At 52.0% G+C, this 18525-nt stretch overlaps 1 protein-coding gene across 2 annotated transcripts in view; it reads right to left on the reverse strand.

Moving 5' to 3' along the window:
- PPP2R1A (protein phosphatase 2 scaffold subunit Aalpha) overlaps positions 1-18525 on the reverse strand; it is a 32595-nt gene that overhangs the window by 6215 nt on the left and 7855 nt on the right. For both annotated transcript variants that reach the window (XM_066374178.1, XM_066374179.1), the window contains exons 2-12: positions 17236-17326; positions 13188-13288; positions 9665-9897; positions 8526-8673; positions 8286-8441; positions 5598-5712; positions 5423-5493; positions 4438-4572; positions 1838-2011; positions 1493-1553; positions 280-434 (exon numbers count right to left, since the gene is read on the reverse strand). In XM_066374178.1, coding sequence (XP_066230275.1) covers positions 280-434; positions 1493-1553; positions 1838-2011; positions 4438-4572; positions 5423-5493; positions 5598-5712; positions 8286-8441; positions 8526-8673; positions 9665-9897; positions 13188-13288; positions 17236-17326 — 1440 coding nt within the window. The remainder of the gene's footprint in view (positions 1-279; positions 435-1492; positions 1554-1837; positions 2012-4437; positions 4573-5422; positions 5494-5597; positions 5713-8285; positions 8442-8525; positions 8674-9664; positions 9898-13187; positions 13289-17235; positions 17327-18525) is intronic.

Raw genomic sequence — 18525 nt, forward strand, 5'->3', positions numbered from 1 at the left:
TCATAAATAAATATATCTGCACATTTGTGCTCAGAAAGGTCAAGTCTCCCTGGTCCTGGCTTTCCCACCAGCCAGGTTCCTAACACCAGAGGCCCTGTGACTCTGATGGGGGGGGGGGGGGTTTTCCAAGTCCCCAGGGACTCATCCCTGTGACCTCAGATCCCCCCCTTCCCCACTCTCAAGCCTGGTGTCTCCCTCAAGGACCGTCCCCGCTCCCTCCCCCACATACGCCTAATTCCAGGAGAGGGAAACAGGCCGGTGGGTAGGTGGGGGGCTCACATTGATGCAGAAGAGTGTGGTCATGCGGTGCAGGTAGTTGGGATCCCCAGACATGGCCAAGACCTTGGGGATGATAGTGGCATGGGCCCACTCCTTCCCAAACTTCTCCACTAGCTTCTTCAGGTTGCTGGTGGCGGCCTCCCGGATGGCATAGACTGCAGGAGGGAAAGGGGGGAGGGCAGGGCTTCAGGTGCTGAAGGACGGATGTGGAGGAGAGTACCAGCCACGCCCACTATCACCTCCTGCATGCCTGCAGGCCTTCAGCTGCAGGTGAGCCAACAGCTCTGGAGGGCTCACTGCGGGATAAATGTGGGCTTTCCTTCCATGTGGTCTCCTCTCAGCAGCCCCAAGACGCAGGTTCCATACTGGCCTCATTTTACAGATGGGCCAACGAACAGGCTTCAGGAAGTGATGCCACAGGCAAACGATTTAGTACCCAGTGCTTGGAATGCTGCCTGATTCAGACTGGTTTTTACCAGTCCTGGTGAAAATGACCAATGCTCATGATGGCTTGGCTCTCAAATACTAGGATGGGCCTGACCAGGCGGTGGCGTAGTGGATAAAGCGTTGGACTGGGATGCAGAGGACCCAGGTTCAAAACCCCGAGGTCACCAGCTTGAGCACGGGCTCATCTAGTTTGAGCAAGGCTCACCAGCTTGAGTCCAAGGTCACTGGCTTGAGCAAGGGTTCACTTGGTGTGTTGTAGCCCCCCCTTCCCAGTCAAGGCAAATATGAGAAAGTAATCAATGAACAACTAAGGTGCCACAAGAATTGATGCTTCTCATCGTTGTCCTTCCTGTCTGCCCCTATCTATTCCTCTCTCTGCCCCTCTCTCTGTCACACGCATACAAACCCCCCCCCCCCAAAACAACAAACCACTGGGATGAGAAGCCTCACGTTTCAGAGGAGTAAGGTAGATGACTTGCTTAAGCTGCAATAGCCAGGAAGTAAGATTCAAACCCAGGGCTGTCTGCTTGGTGGCCCTCGGACTCTCCACTAAAACCAGGCAGCCCCTGGGTGATCTGTCATGTGCCACCTCCTTTCCTACACTTCTCTCCAGGCTTCTAAAAAGGAAGGGAACCGGTCCAGATTTGATGAGCACGTGACGCCCGGGAGAGGGACTCCAGTGTCCCCACTCCCCCGCTGGCCCTAGCCACCTGTCACCTACCATCCTGGGGCCCCATCTCCTCTCCAGCCCTCTGGGGGTCCTCACCATGATCCACGAGCCAGGCCATGCACAAGGAGTTGAGTTTCTCATCAAAAAACTCCACGCCCTGCAGGAAAAAAGGAGGTAAATGACAGAGGAAGACTAGGCAGTGTCCAGCAACCCTCCAAGGAGACCACCCCCATGCCCGGACAGACCGACAGACACTGCTCAGCGTCATCTGAGCAGCTCCTCTCCCGTCTCTTCCTAGTCCAAGCCTCTCTTAGGGCCCTATTTCCTGTGTCTCTGGCTCCCACTCAGTGGCGGTCCTTGTAGCTAGTCACACTGCCTCATCACTGGCCCCGGGCCACTCCCACCCCAAGGCACATGCCCAGCCCCGGTGTCCTCACTCACCAGCTGCCCAGCTAGCAGGGGCATGTACTCAATGATGGCCAGCCGCACGCGCCACTTGGCATCCTCCGCTAGCTCCACAATGGCGGGGAGCAGGGACTGGGAGAGCTGGCGGATGCCAATCACCTCGTTCACGCAGTCCAGGTTGGAGATGATGTTCAGCCGCACCTCGGGGCACTGGGGGAGGGTGCGAGGGGTCTGAGAGAACGCGCTGAACAAGGCAGCCAGCGTAGAGTGGACAGAGCTCAACTGCATTGATCTAATAGACCTCACCGAGGGTCTGTGGCTGCTCAGGCCCAGCTCCCTGCCCTGGGGACACACTAGAAGCACATGAAAGCAAGCAACGTGGACTAAGGTGAGGCAGCTTAGCAGCACAAGGAAAGTTCAGCCACTGTGAAGAACTTGCGGGAATCACAGTGCAGAAATATGGAACCCTGGGAAAAACACATGTAACAATCCCACTCTGCTGTTTGCAGGCCGGGAGCCCTTTGGTACAGGATTTAACCTTCCCAGATACCAATCTGTGACATGGAAACATCCATATGGCCTCAAAGGGAGGGTGAGACTACTCAGGTGTCCGCCATAAGACTCATCCCAAAGAGCTTGACCCGTGGGAGGTTATCATGCCCATTTCTATTACTTTTATTCTCTCTGCTAGTCTTTGAGCTCTGTGAGGAGCACATTTCATTCATCCTGTCTCCAGTACCAGTAGTCTCTGGTTCATAGCAGGTGCTCAATACATTTCCGCTAAAAGAATGAACAATGAAATAAATAATTTTTAAATTGCCTGTTGACTACCGATATTATGAGTACTGATTAACAATATGTGTGTGTGCATATATAATATATAATGTATATATTATATATATAAAATATGTATCTATATCTACCCCATTTACCTTTCATGAAGTATGTGAAGCAACTTATAAGAAAAGGCACATAAACACAATTAATCCTTTTTTTCTTTTTTAGTAAGAGACAGAAGATAAACAGACACAGACAGGAAGAGACAGAAATGAGAAGCATCAATTTATATTTACAGCACCTTAGTTGTTCATTGATTCCTCATACGTGCCTTGACCAGGGTGCTCTAGCTGAGCCAGTGACCCCTTGCTTAAGCCAGCGACCATGGGGTCATGTCTATGATCCCACACTCAAGCCAGCGACCCCATGCTCAAGCTGGCAACCTCAGATTTTAACTTGGGTCCTCAGCATCCCAGGCCGACACTCTATCCAATGTACCACCACCTGATCAGGCCAATTAATTCTTGTTAATTAAAACAGGAGCCCTACCAGATCACTGTTCTGGATGAGCACATGTTCCTGGATGGCAGACACCATTGGCTAATCCTTTCTAACTTGAATCAAGTTAAGAAGTGAATCAGTGAAGCAAGTCAGCAAGTGTGCAGCGCAGTGAAGGGATACACAGCAGGCTGGGTGAACAGGGCACATTCCCAAACACTGCCCTTTGTCTGGTTCCCGGGAGAGAATCTCTACACCCGTGGAGTATCCTGCCAGGGTAGGGCGCCTTTGTTTAGCCAGGCGCCCTGGGCCAGGCCAGACAGACTATACTGACAATGTGATTTATGGTGGGGGTCTGGGGCCAGGCAGGATCAGCTTGAACTCTGAAGGGGTGGGGACACAATAACTAAAGTTGCCAGTGACTCCATTCCAGGCTGAAGTGAGCTCCTGTAATGGCTGTACTCTGTGCTGTCAACATCACTGGTGGGAGATTTAAGCTCTGACCACATGACCCCAGTGGCAGAAGACACGAGGAAGCTAGTGGCCCTGCCTGTCCCTGGCTGCTACACTTCTATCTTTCTCCGACAATAGTCTCAGGGTCCATCTGTTCCACTTCTTCACTGACCAGACTCCAGGCCACATCCCTTCTCTGGCTGGAACCCATGATCTCTCCCAGCCATCGCCCAGCACACTCTCGTCTTCTGTACGCCAGGCCAGCGAGGCGGCCAGGGTTGCTCAGGGACCGGTGTGGGCAATGGGGTGCATGGGGCGCGAGCAGGCTGTCCGGGCCTTGCTCTTGGGGAGCTAGGCCTGCTGCTGTCCCGTGCCTCCTCCCTTCATGCTGGCTGGGAGGTGGTCAGACTCAGAGCAGCCCACTGCGACTCAGAGGGCATGGAGGTCAGCAGGGTTAAACCTCGCATAAACCCACCCACCAAAGGACTCCTTGAGAGAAATAGTTCTCTATCTTATTTTGGTCACTGTATTTTGGGGTCTCTAAGTGTCTCAGCCTATCCAGTAGTAAACATGAACACATCACAACAAGTGTACGATCATGGAATCATGGGATTGCCCATCTGTCTCTCTCCTCTGTCAATCTCTGAAGGTCTCTGGGAATCAAAACCATCTTGTTCTTTTTTTGGTCCCCTCAGTGCCCAGGAAAAGGAATAGCACAGAGTGAGGGCATGCAAGACGGCGGCCTAATAAACAAATGAGTGACTAAGTACACCGGGTCCACATCCAGCCATCAGCAATCCGGGGTGCCTGTTGCGACTCCAGGAGATCCTTGGCCAATCTGGGCAAACAGCTACCTACCAGTCACCTCTGCAAACTCAAAGAGTTTGAAGCCTGCCCGATGTCCTCACCTCATCCTTCAGCTGAGCCAGGAAGAGGGGAAGAAGGTGCTCGATGGTGTTGTCTTTGCCCAGGATGGGGGATAGGCCCATGATGACCGAGGCCAGGGCCGATTTGACATGTTGGTTGGCATCTGACACTAGCTCCTGGCAAGGAGAAAAAAGGGGCAGCCATGGCGTTAGTGGCCAAGGACACTCCAACTCCTATGAAGTCTGAGCTGTGGCCGGCTTTTGCTTGCCACTCACGGAGCAGGGAAAGGCTTAGGCTACAGAGGCAATCAGAGTTCCCTGTGTGGCCCTGGCCAGTTGGCTCAGAAGTAGAGCATCGGCCCGGCGTGTGGAAGTCCCAGGTTTGATGCCCGGCCAGGGTACACAGAAGCACCCACCTGCTTTTCCACCCCTCTCCCTCTCCTTTCTCTCTATCTATACTCTCTTCCCCTCCCACAGCCAAGGCTCCATGGGAGCAAAGTTGGCCTGGGCGCTGAGGATGGCTCCATGGCCTCTGCCTCAGGTGCTAGAATGGCTCCAGCCACAGCAGAGCAATGCCCCAGAGGGGCCGAGCATCACCCCCTAGTGGGCTTGCCGGGTGGATCCCGGTTGGGCGCATGCAGGAGTCTGTCTCTCTGCCTCCCTCACCCTGCTTCTCACTTCAGAAAAATACAAAAAACAAAACAACAACAACAACAAAACAGAGTTCCTTGTGTGTCCCACCACTTTCACATCAATGACCCCAGTCACAGTGGCCCCCCATCTGATCCCAAAGCTTTCTGGATGAGAGGACTAGGTAACCTCTGAGGGGAAGCATTCCCACCTTAAAGCTGGGCCCAGCCTCAGGTTTGGCCTCCCCTCAGGGTCCCTAACTACTTTAACTCCAAGGCTCCTAGTCCTGGAAGGCCGGGAACTTGGTTTACATCCAGCTGTCCCCAAAGCCCAGTCTCCGCCCCTTCTTTTCAACAGGCTTTGGTATGTTTTCCTCCTCCCACTAAGTCCCCGTTACCTTGATGCAGGGCAAGATCTGAGTCATGATCACATTCTCCTGACAGTCAGCTGAGAGATTTTCACAGAATTCTGTGGACGGGGGAGGGCAGAGGAGGTGAGACCCAACGTCCTAGTTTCACCTCCAGCACCTCAGGTGCCCACCCACTTGCTCTGTTCTGGTCGCCAGCACCAACCTTTGACCTTGTGGGAGGCTGCGGCCCTCACCTCGGCCTCACAGTCCTTCATCAGGTTCTGGAAGGCTGGGACCAGATCTGTCTTGGTGATCTCAGGCCCCACAGCTTTCTGGAGCTGCAGGAAGGGAAGGTGGGCAGAAGTTAGCGGGCTTGAAGTACTCTGGGCAAATAAGACCAGAATGAAAGTTAAAGGACCCAGAATGAGGGACAAGAGGATGACTTAGAATCACTGCCAAGATCTAACGCCCGTGCCACGAGGAGACCCCAGTCCGGTGGCTGAGCCTCCGAGCTGCGGTTTCCTCACTGTGGGGGGAGTGGGGCTGGGCACAACACTGGTCACGAGCGTGGTTCTGATGTCCAACTGCCTGGCTCAAACTCTTTTTTTTTTAAAAATTATTACTTATTAATTTTAGAGAGAGGAGAGATAGAGAGAGAATGGAGAGGGGAAGCAAGAAGCAGTTGCTTCTCATAAGTGCCTTGATCAGACAAGCCCGGGGTTTCAAACCAGAGACCTCAGCATTCCAGGTGGATGTTTTATCCACTGTGCCACCACAGGTCAGGCTTTTAAAATTTTTATTTTACAGAGAGAAAGGGAGAGAGATAGAGCAAGAGAAACACCAACTTGTTGTTCCACTTATTTATTCCTTTGTTGGTTGCTTTTTGTACGTGCCCTGACTGGAGATTGAACCTACCACCCTGGCATATCGGGATGATGCTCTAACCTAATAGGCTACCCTACCAGGGCCTGGCTCAAATTTGTCCTCTCACTTATCAACTGCATGAACTTGAATAAGTCACTATACATCTCTGATCTTGTTTCCTCAAAAGCAAAATGAAGACTACAGGGTGCCTACTACATGGTGGTGGTGGCTACATGAAAAATAACAAGAGGCCTCCACACTGTGCAGGCTTAGTGGGGTTGGGTTTTCTATTTCCTGATCCAAAAACATTCTGATGATATAGCTAGCAGCCTCACTGTTTGATTTATATACTTCTATTTCTTTCTTTCTGTTCTTTTTAAAGACTTTATTCATTTTAGAGAGGGGAGAAAGAGAGAGAGGGAGAGAGAGAGAAAGGGGGAGGAGCAGGAAGCATCAACTCCCATATGTGCCTTGACCAGGCAAGCCCAGGATTTTGAACTGGCGACCTCAGCGTTCCAGGTTGATGCTTTATCTACTGCGCCACCACAGGCCAGGCTGTTATTTTTTTTAAGGTTGGTTATTAGAAGCACTCCTGTAATTCGAAGGGAAGAAGGCATGCTGGGTGGGCCCTGCCTGTCCCCTAGCACCGGGTCCAACTGCACAGCTGCCTCCGGAAGACCTGGTAGGAAGCAGGGTGGTTTGCGGCTAAGACAGGAACAAACCAGTAAAGACCTAAAAGGCTCTAATACCACCTTGGGCAAATGTCACCTTGTAGTCACATAACAGATACTGAGTATCTACTGTGTGCCAAGCACTTCCTCCTCCTTCCTTCCCTCCCTCCCTGGAAAATGTCATCCTTAGCCTCAAGTCCTTCCAGTAAACACTGAGGGACAGGCAGCCACAGGGAAGACTGGCCCCGAGGCCTCTGCTCAGGCCCTGCCTGTCCCTCCAGCTTCCTCGTGAAGGGTGCCCCAACAGCCAGGCCTGAAGGTTCCCATCTGCGCTTGCTCTTGACTCCACAGGTACTTTGCACGTGCTGCCCTGCTGCTAGGTCGGTTCCCATCCCAGCTCTCACCCACTCTCATTCTAGAACCACTGGCACACCTCCGCCGCTCCTCAGTGTGTCCAGCCCACATGTGTGTAGGCGCTGGCGCCTGCAACACTGGACTCTGAAGTTTATTTCACTGGACACCCCCCCTCTTCAGCCTGCCTGCTCCCGGACAGAGGGGCATTTGCTGAATTCATGGCATCCCCAGTGTCCAGCAAAGAGCTGGTGCTTGACAAACTTGCTGATGGGATCAAAGCAAACCTGAGTCCTGTGGAAAGAGCACTGTTCCGGGAGTCAGAGATGCGGGCTCTTGTCCCTGTTCTGGCTGTCTGATGATGTCACTTTTGGGCAGTGTGCTAACCTGTGCTCCCCTCCCCAAGATTTCTATGTTACACCACTAGTACCTCAGAATGAGACTGTATTTGAAAATAGGGTCTTTAAAGAGTTAATTCAAGTGCATTGAGTCGTCAGTGTGGGCCCTAATCCAAAATGGCTAAGTCCTTAGGACACAGACGAGAGGACAGCCCTGTGAGGACAGTGGGAGAAGACAGCCGTCTGCAGGCCAACTAAAGAATGCCAGGAAAACCAGCCAGCAGACACCTGACTGCAGCTGTGCAGCCTCGGAACTGTGAGGAAATGGAGCAGAGCTAGTGTGGGGACTTTGTGATAGCAGTTTTGGCCAACTCACAGACTACGCCACGTCTTTTGTCCAAGGAGAGTAAGTTTAATGAGGTCAGGAACGCACACGTGCCAGCCGTCTCAGGTCCTGTGGTGCTCTCTCCCACAGAACCAGAACCCAGAACCCTTCTCAACACGGTGCTTTGAGCTGCCGCTGCCAACCAACCAGGCTGGCATGTTAGGCTAGGTCCAGGAGAGTGAGCGCAGAGAGCACTGCTCACACACCTCCAGATTTACTGTGATGAACTCAAACCCACCCCTTCATCTCTGAGAGCCTCCGTTTACCCATGTGCGAGACACTGTCAACAGTCCCTCACTCACCTCTGTGAACTTGTCAGCTACCATGTATCGGACACGCCAAGACTTGTCCTCAGCGGCCTGGCGCAGGGTGGGCATCACCAGGGCCTCCAAGTCCTCCTGGGGCAGGAGCTGGGCAATGTTCACGCATGCCTCCACCGCTAGCAGCCGCACCGAGTCCTGGGGAGAGCATGGGACCCCGTCAGCCCTGAACTTCCCTCTGCTGTGCAGGGCCCCCCGGGGGAGGGCAGGAGCGGGACCCACCTGCTCGTCGGAGGCCAGGTTGGAGAACATGGGGATGATCTCACTCTTGACGTTGTCCAGCTCCAGCACCTTGGCGAACTCCCCCAGCTTGGAGGCTGCGGCCCGCCGCACCATGGGGGTGTCATCGGAGCACAGATTTCGGAAATACCTGAGGGTCAGAATGGGGCTCAGGAGGAGTCCCTGGAATCCCAATGCAGCAGGCAATGTGGCAGAGGGGAGCAAGCAGACTGAAGTCACGCAGGTCCTGGGTTTGCCTGGTAACCTTGGGCAAGGGATCTCACCCCTGAGTCTTCCTTGACCTGTGTAATAACCTAATAGTGACAGTACCTACTCCCCAGGGTCACTGGGAGGTTTAAACGGGTTCACAGTATGAGCATATAGCAGCCTATCAGCACATAAGTCTGGAGACAATGGCAGATGCTGCCTGCGTTATAATGACCACATAAAACTGTGTAGCTGAGATGCTAGTCTGGGGCCAAAGGTTTTTTTCAGCAGTGACTTCTCCTGCTGGAGATGCAGGGAGCCAAACACAGTCCCCCAGACACCTGTGGCCAGCTGTCCAACAGCACTCTGGGGGAGTCAGGGCTCATGACCTGGGCTTGCTGCTCAAGTATGTGGGGGTTGGTGGGTGGACGAAATCCAGAGAAGAAAAAACACATATTAATAGGAAACTTTCATCCAAATAAAACAATTTTCATTCATTCTTCTGGAAGGCAAGTCTTGCAAAGAAGTCCCTGTATCAGGCCCAGGGGCAGGAGAGCAGAGAAGGCCAAACCTAGAGAGATGGTGCATCTACCAAAGGTTCTGGAATGGGGACAGGCCTCACTCAGACAGCATCACACAGCACCTGTGACATGCTAGACTGTTCTTTATGCAGTAATTCTTTTAAATTCTCACAAGAACCAAAGGGAGGAAAGAACTGTCATAGTTCCATTTCCTAAATGGTCAAGAGGCAGCACTTGGGAGTGGAGAGCAGGTCCTTGGTGACACAGCTTCCCTGAGAGTGGGAATGGGGGTAGGGGGCCAGGAGAGATCAGGGGTGTTTGGGAGCCGGGGAGGCCTACAGGGGCTGGGATTGAGAGAAGTGGACCAGGCCGAAGGGGAGGCTGAGCTTCCCAGGAGCCCGGGCTGGGACTCACTGTCGAAGTTCCGCCTTGACGGCGCTGGACACGCGGGGATAGCAGACGGAGAAGAGGCCGCAGGCCGAAGTGCGTGAGGTGAACCAGTCGCCACCTGCCAGCCGCTTCACCAGTGGAACGAAGTGGGCCTCCAGGTCAGACGGCGAGTGCTCGTGAGAGATGGCCCGCAAGGACTCCACGGCCTTGTCCCGAACCACTGTCTCCTCCACTGTGGCCAGCGACTCCAGGGGTGGCTACAGCACAGAGCACAGAATCAGGGGACAGCTCCCTCCTCGCCACCCCAAACCTCTCCATGTTCATTTCCTCCAAGGAACCTTTGTGTCACTTATCCCAGCCTTCATGCAGCGTGCCATCCCTGAAGGACCACAACCAACCTCCTGAAGGGGCTTCAGTGGGATGGGTCCATGAACCTCAAAATCACATACGTCACTTTCTGAGGAGGAGGCCACAACTGTCATTAACTTCACAAAGTGAAGTAATCCTCAGGATGTTGACTGAAATGCCTATTTACCATGTGATCTAGGCAGGCCACTGTGCCACCCAGCCCCAGGGACACTGGTTCTCACGCACTGACTCTTACAAATCAGGTAAAAAAGAGGGACCCAAGGCACACGCAGGCTAGTCAGAGCTACAGCCAGGCTCTGAATCAGGCCACTTGGCTTCAGGCCTACAATATACAGCTGTGGTTTCTGACCAGTGACTCTCAGGCGCTGATGTTGGTGGGGGACCCTGGGGCTCACTCGGTTGGCAGTAGGAGGCCTGGCGCAATGCCCGATTGGCTCACCTCTACATGCCCAGAGCCCAGCAGAGCTCCCGACACAGGGCAGGAACTTGGTAATCACTGACCCAGTGAAGGAAGACTCAGCCTATCCTAATCTGTTCAAATAAAGGTGCAGAGGTCTGTAGTCTGAAGTCCAGTGTGGCCTGACAGGTACAAGAAGGCAGAAAGAATCACAAAGGAAAATGCGACCAGGGCGTAGGAAGGTAACAGAATGGAGCATCAAGCAAAGGTGACAGATGGGGATGACAGAGAGAGGCAGAGACTGTGGCATGTAGCCTAGGGAGGACAGCCACTTCCCGGCACACCAACCATCACAACGAGAACACAGCTGGAAGAGCAAACCTGGTTTCCAAAAGTAGCCAGAAAGGACGGGGTTTAAGTATAAAAAAAATTCACTTAATACGTGTTACAACATGATGGACCCTGAAGACATTATGTAAATGAAAGCAGCAGTCACAGAAGACAACAAATTGCATGATTCCTGTAAGAGGCATTAGACTAGAGTAAGCAGGTTTGTAGATCCGGAAGTGTGAATGTATACAACACTACACTAAAAACAATTAAAATGGTCAAAATTTATGTACATTCTACCACAGTAAAATACGGGAAAACAAAAAAAAAATTTTTTTTAAATCTCATTTGCATAAAGGCTGGCATTCAGGAGGAAAAGGTGATGCTGGGCTGGCTCAGGACACCGGTGACGCCTGCACGCAGGTCCTGCTGTCTCTGCCAGGGTTTCGGGAGCAGGGCTGGCTCCCAGGGCTGCGGGGAGACAGGAGGTCACTGGACTGCTGCTGGGACAGGTGCACAGGAGGCAGCCGGTGCTCACTGCTCACTAAGGGACCGGAAGTGGAACTTAAGAGTCATCTGTCGTTAGAGCAGTGGCCTGAGGACCGGGGCTGAGTGGTAGTGGGTCACTGTAGGGATAGGTTCCCAGACTGTCCCCAGCAGGGTCACCCAGGAGGCGGCCTCCAGCACAGGGCTAAAGAATCAGAGTCCAGGGCCGGGCCCAGGAAGGCGCACGTTCAGGAAAAGACAAACAATGCTCTGGCACAATGAAGACCCACTGTCACGGGCCTGTCTATGGACAATAGAGGGCGAGGCTCCTGATCTGAGAACCAGCAGGGGGGGGAGGGGGGGCGGACATGCAACTCCTAAAATCTTCTGTTATCTCCTGAGGAGAGGTCCAGACTCTCAGAGGGCTCCGCCATTCCAGAAAGGCCAGGAGTTATTAATACAGGAACAATCCTAGTGCTGCAGCTGCAGAGCCCAGTGAAATGCATTCCACTTCACCACTGCAGAGATCAGGGCCGGGCCGGGCTGGTTCCCACACCCTCTGCGTTCCCAGGGCCCACAGTCCCTCCTCACGGGTGTGGAATAAACAAATTGCACAATAATCATTCTCCATTTCTTATAACTTGTTGGAATCCAGGTTCACGGTCTCCTCCTCCCGAAAGCCTTTCCTGACAGCTCCCCGTCCCTTCTAAACTGGGTTCGGTGCCTCCTCTGGGTCCTGAGGGCCCCAGTGTCCCTTCCTCCCAGCTCTGAGCAGTTAGAAAGCAAGCAGGAGCCCTTTGAGGAAAGGACAGAGGAGACAGAGTGGTTAAGAGGCAGCGGCCTGAGTTCAAATCCTGACTCCTCCTCTTTCCAGCTTGGGCAATTCACTTGAACTCGCCTGTGCCTCAGTATGCCACCTGTGAACTGAAGCACGTCTCCCAGGGTCACTGTGGGATGGAATGGGTTACTTGTGCCTCAGGCACTTGGAACGTGTGCAATCTCACACACAATTTTCTGTGTGCCCACACAAATTAAACACATACACACAGATGAAAGTTCAGATACCAGCACTGAATGGCAATGATCAAATTTACTTAGACTTGAGAGAAAACAAATGACCACATTTGCTGAAATTCAAGATCTGATGATTACAAGCATGTATTTTACACACCACTAAAAGGAAGAGAGGCTGCTGACGGGAACAAGTACAGAGGCCCAAGTATATATAAACTTTGTTTTTAGAAACCGTGAAATATAGAATTACTGGGGACACGATGGCCTAGCGGTCTGAGGAGCAGAGAAAACCGAGGGCCTGGACCACCTCAGGGGTGCTTTCCTCTTAGATCACAGGACTGCAGTCCTTCCCTGAGGACAATGGGAATCCTCCCTTCCCCTTTCCCAAGCAGCCGTTCCTGTCAGTACCTGCCCGATCTCTGTGTCCCTGTCACAAGCACAATGCCAGACAGGGAGGCAGTGAGGTGGGGTCTGGGGGACAGTCAAATGGACACACCTGGAATCCCAGCTCTGCCCCTTACTAGACGTGTGACCTTGGACAAGGTGCTCAGCCTCTCAGCATATTGGTGGCTCATCTGTAGAAAGGGAGCCCTTCCAATCCCAAGAGGACACGACCACGTAACATATGGCAATGACAGTAATACCCGTTAGCATTTAATATGTGCCAAGTACTGTGATAAGGGCTTCTAAAGTCGATTATAAAGATTGGTGTTAATGACTTCCATTTACAGATGAGCAAAGGATAGCACAGAGAAGCTAAGTAGTTTTTATAAGTCACACAGTAAACGAGTGGGAGAAGCCAGCCTAACTCCTAACGCAAAGCCCTGTGTTGGATTAAGTGAATGCCCAAGGCCCACCTGTTCTGAGTATGTGACCCCAGACCCTCCAACATTCCCCGCTCCCTGACCCTCCGGGAGAAGGCAAGGGCACGTCCCCTCCTTCCAGACTCACCAGCAGGCAGTGCACGTACTCGGGGCCTCCCACCAGGGTGGTGAAAGTTCCCAGCTGCTCCGCCAGGGCCAGCAGGACCTCGTCCTCATCGTAGATGGTGTCTGTGGGACCAAGACAGACTCTGCTCCAGTACCACCTGAAGTCTGACCCCAGCCCCATAGTAACCCTAGCTGGGAGATGCAGCCTTGCTCTGCTTCCTCAAACTGTGGGCTCATACAGCCCCTGCCTCCACCAGAGCTGGCACAGAGATCGAGGCATGGGCATGAGTCAGATGTCTGGGAGCTCACGTCCCACTTCTGCCCAACTAGGAGTGGGCCACAGGGTGAGCGAGACCACCTCTCGACGCCCATTTCTGCACCTGTAAAATGGTGCTCATTGTCTCCATCTCTCAGTGAGAGTCAGACAGCCCACTCCCCACGTGAGTGAGTGCAGAGCCACTGAACGGAGCTTTTTGATCTGGTCCAGCTTCCAACCTCAGCAGTATTCTTTGCCAGGAACTTCTCTCCCTTAGGCCCGAGAAATTCTTCTCCATCCTTCAAGACTCAGTTCAGCTATTGCTTCTTGCAAGAGTTCCTGACCAGACCAGGGTGGGTCCTTTCTCTGGGCTCTCACCCTCATGCTACTTTCACCAGAGTCCTTGTTATAGGAGTCCAGGGCTGGCTCCCTCCTGTGCCCCAGTGCCTGCCAGCGACCAGAACAGTGGGAGCCCAATCCGGGTTTGCTAAAATACCAAATAACTGTATAAGGAGAGAACGCTCTGTCCTGATGTTGAACCCAAAGGCCTTTCCTCTTCAGCTCCATCCCGTCTTCCCTGAGGGGTGGGAACTACTGACCTCCATGGCAGAAGATGCTAACAATCTTAGCGTCTATGCTAGCCTAGCATAAAAACCTTGAGTTTAAGCCAGGCCTATGACAATCCAGCCAGACTACATTTCCCAGGTTCCCTTGTAGCTGGCATGGTCACATGCCTAGTCTCTGGACAATGGAGTGGGAGTAGTGGGTTTGAGCTCAGGGTCACCTCCTCAGCACAACCTTCTTATGGTGTCACCATCGTTGCCCCCCTCTTGTGGGACTAATCCTCTTTTCTGAACTTGAAATGTAAATGCCTAAAGGCAAGTACCAAGCTCCTCTCCTCCGTCTCAGGGAACCTACATTCTGAGGTCTTTGCAACAAAACCATTGTGTATGTTCACGGCAGACCTAGGATTTCTGAGCATACTTTCCATTAGTGTTTACCTGAGTCTCAGTCTTTAAGTTGCAGGCTACTTTGCAGCCCAGTAAGAGACACACAGGTGACCTGACTCACCTTGGAGCCTACCCACGCCTCAGAAATTACGGCCAAACATGACCAACACTGGTCTCTTTAACACAGGGGACATTTTGTAACTAGTTTTCCTCATAATGCCTTGGAAGCTCAGAGAAGACTTTCACCTTGTTCTGTCTGAAAAAGTATCAGCTTTTCTGAAAGACACAGTGTATCTATTTACCATTTTGAACATTTTGCAATTTCTTGAAGCCCAAAGTAAAGAAAATCTGTCACTTGGGATTACAGCAGCCCAAAGAAACCTTTCTTTTGTATTACTGGCTCCTCTTCAAGTTTATGGTTCCCAGAGTCCCTCTCATCTAGATTATTAATTTACAAGTGACTCTACAATATAATAAAGATGACACACCCATTAAACTCCCTGAATCTTCACAATGGCCCTAGTTTATATTACATGGCTATTCCCACAGTACAGAGGAAGCACTGGATCCCATCAGCGTGGGACAGAAGCCAGCTGTCTAGCCCTGACTGAGACTCAGGTCACCTGTGGGGACTCTGCTCATAGTTGCTGTCTCTAAAGTCCACGTCCTGCCTCGGGCCTTCTTTGGTCCACTGCCCCCTTGCTGTAATTCTGCAAGCCCATTAGGACCAGGCTATGTGGGAAGCACTTAATCCTCCCGAGGGCCCTAGGAGTTGGGTCGGACTCTCACAGGTAAGGGCATGGAGGAAGGCAGGTGGCGTGGCTCACCCAATTTTGCCTCACAGAGTCGAGGTTGGTAGCACCGCTAGGTTTCCAACTTTTTATCACCCGAACAACTTTTTAACCACTTTAGCTTTTCTGCGCCACACCCCCGTCCCCTGCTGTCTCAGAGGTTATCCCTATCTCAGCATCTGAAGGCTCTCAAGTCTCTCCAACAGCTCACCAGTGAAGCCACCTAGTTAGGGGCCATCTGCTCAGTGTCATGTGTGCCGATGCTGACTTCTCACGTGGCACCTAGAACAGACACGCCTGTGATTCTGAGTCAGAGCTGTGTCACTGTGGGCAAGTCCCTGTCCTTTATGCCTCACTTTCTCCTGTGTAAAATGAGGAAGGGACAACAAGCCATGTCCCCTTTTTCCCCCCAGGATTGTCACTAGGTCTGAGAGAGAAGACTGGATGAGAAGGAGTTCATTAAGGACAAAGCTCTGTGTGACTTTGTGGCTTTAGCTGCAGTATTAATTAGTATAAAGTTGTAACATGAATAATAGGAAGAGAGGACTTGCTAGCAGTTGGTGTCAGACACCGTCCTCAGTGCTGCGTCCACACTGCAAACACAAGAGCGCTCAGGGTACTCGCTAACGTGTAAGCAGCATGCACACAGGTTGGGCACCGGGACAGCATTCTATGTGGCACTGTATTTACTCTTCCTGGCACGTTATAGTATTCTTTTTTTAATTTTTTAATTTTATTTATTGATTTTATGGAGAGAGGAGAGAAGAGTTGGGAGGAAGAGGTACTATCACTTCACAGTTGCTTCACTTTAGTAGTTCATTGACTGTTTGTTAAATGTGCCTTGACCAGGCCCTGGCAAGTTGGCTCAGTGGTAGAGCGTCGGCCTGGCGTGCAGAAGTCCCGGGTTTGATTCCCGGCCAGGGCACACAGGAGAGGCGCCCATCTGCTTCTCCACCCCTCCCCCTCTCCTTCCTCTCTGCCTCTCTCTTCCCCTCCGGCAGCGAGGCTCCATTGGAGCAAAGATGGCTCGGGCGCTGGGGATGGCTCCTTGGCCTCTGCCCCAGGCGCTAGAGTGGCTCTGGTCGCGGCAGAGCAACGCCCCAGAGGGACAGAGCGCCGCCCCTGGTGGGCGTGTCGGGTGGATCCCGGTGGGGCGCATGCGGGAGTCTGTCTGACTGTCTCTCCCCGTTTCCAGCTTCAGAAAAATACAAAAAAAAAAAAAAAAAATGTGCCTTGACCAGGCAAGCCCAGGGTTTCAAACCGGCATCCTCAGCGTTTCAGGTTGACGCTCTATTCACTGCGCCAACACACACCAGACTACATTATACTATTATGCCCACTTCACACATGAAGAATCAGAGGCAGATCTGAAATACCTCACCTGACGACACACAACCAGAAAGAGGTAGAGCTTGGATTGGAACCCAGGCAGTCAGGTCCCCAAGCCATTCATCAAAGCTGAGAGTCTGGAGGCAGCATGACTAGGTAATATGCCCTCCAAGTCACCTCCTGTATGACGTTGGGCAACTGACTTCATCTCTTCATGCCTCAGTTTCTTCATCCAAAAATTGGGGGCAGTCTTACCTACCTTAGGAATTGCTGTGGGGTTAACTTGGATAATGATGGTGAATTACACTGAGCACAAGCACTGTTCTGGGGACTCTAGCTGAATTAACTCAATCCTCACAAGAAAGGGTTGAGTACAGTGCCTGGTATGGGCAGGCATACAGTAATATTAGTGATTATTGTTATTATTATGTGTTCATCCCCATTTGTACATAAAAACTATATGAGAGTGAAGTAACTAGTCTAGGTCACCAGCTTCTAATGATCGGAGCTGCAATTCACACCTGCCTCCAGACCCCTGTCCCCAATTCCTCACAGGTAAGGGCATGTCCCCTACCATTCCAGATCATTCCCTCAAAGGATTGCACATCTCCTCATAGACCCTGAGAACCCACAGTACCTAGTGCAGGGAAGACACTTGCAAGCGACCTGTTACATCCACAGTGAGGCTCCCACCCAGAAGGCTCTGCCGCACCCCGCCTGGGCCCCGTGAGTGCATCTCGTTACCTGTGAGAAAGGGCAGAAGCTCACTACGGGTCCTGTCCACCCCGAGGGCCAAGGCGATTGTGGACAGCTTCTTGATGCTGTTGAGGCGAAGCTAACGAAAACAAGAAAAGGAGGGGAGAATGTTAGCAGGCCTTGACTTAAGAAAACCCAACAGCACCCACAACTAAGTATGTGTGAAGAGGCCAAATAATAACTTGGCAAACACCTATCAAGTTACTCTGTGACCTTGAGTCATTACGTTACCATGGGAGAGACAGCCTCAGCTAAGCATCTTTAGGGTCTCACTGAGCTAATTAACACCTACTCAGCAGCACTTTCCAAGACCATTCTGTGGAAACTCATACTCCCCCACTCCCTAGCCCACTGCTCTCGCCTCCCTCTTGTACTTGGCACCTCTGGATACACTGCACACCACACTCCAACAGCGGCAGCCAGCACAGCTACTCTGTGCCAGTCCCTAGGCTGGGCGCTCCCTCACACGGTCTTTTAACTCTCACAAGCCTGAGGCCATGGTGTTATAAGCCCCATTCTACAGAGAAGGAAACGGGCTAGGAAGCAAGTACCTTCTAAGGGTCACACAGCTCAGATGGTACAAAGCAGGGATTGAAACTAATAGTGGGCTAATAGTGATGATAATGGAACAGACAGTATTATGACAGCACTGGTATAAAAAACAGGAGTAGCGTTAGCAGTAGTAGTAACACCACTAGTGTGAAGAGAAAGAAGAGAAAGAACCCTGCCACTAGTGTAACAGGTTGAATAGTGGCCCCCAAAAAGACACTTCCCCGTCCTAAACCCAGTAATTGTGAATGTGAACACAGGGTCTTTGCAGATGTAATCAATAAGTATCTCAGGATGAGGTCCTCCTAAATTTTGGGGGGATCTTGTGAAGTAACAGAGAAACATCTCCGGATGCTGGCACAGAGCTCCCAAAGTCCTTCTAAGTCCCCGAGTGACAGGAATGTCTTTTGTTCTGGGGCGGTGACTGTGGGTGGGCTCCCGGATGGGGCCGCTCACCTAAAAGCCCAGGCCATGATTAGAAGCTTGGAACTTTCAGCCATATCCTCCATTCTCCAAAGAGGGGCTGGGGACTGAGTTACTGGTTGATCAAGCCTACACAATGAAGCCTCTATAAAAATCCCCAATGATAGGGGGTTCGCGAGCATCCAAGTGGGTGAACATGACCAAGCACCAGAAGGGGGACATGCTCCGACTCTACAGGGACAGAAGCTCCACTCCAGACATTATAGACCTCAGCCTGTTATCTTCTATCTGGCTGCTCACCTGCAC

This window comes from Saccopteryx leptura, chromosome 3, assembly GCF_036850995.1.
Source record: "Saccopteryx leptura isolate mSacLep1 chromosome 3, mSacLep1_pri_phased_curated, whole genome shotgun sequence".
NCBI lineage: Eukaryota > Metazoa > Chordata > Mammalia > Chiroptera > Emballonuridae > Saccopteryx > Saccopteryx leptura.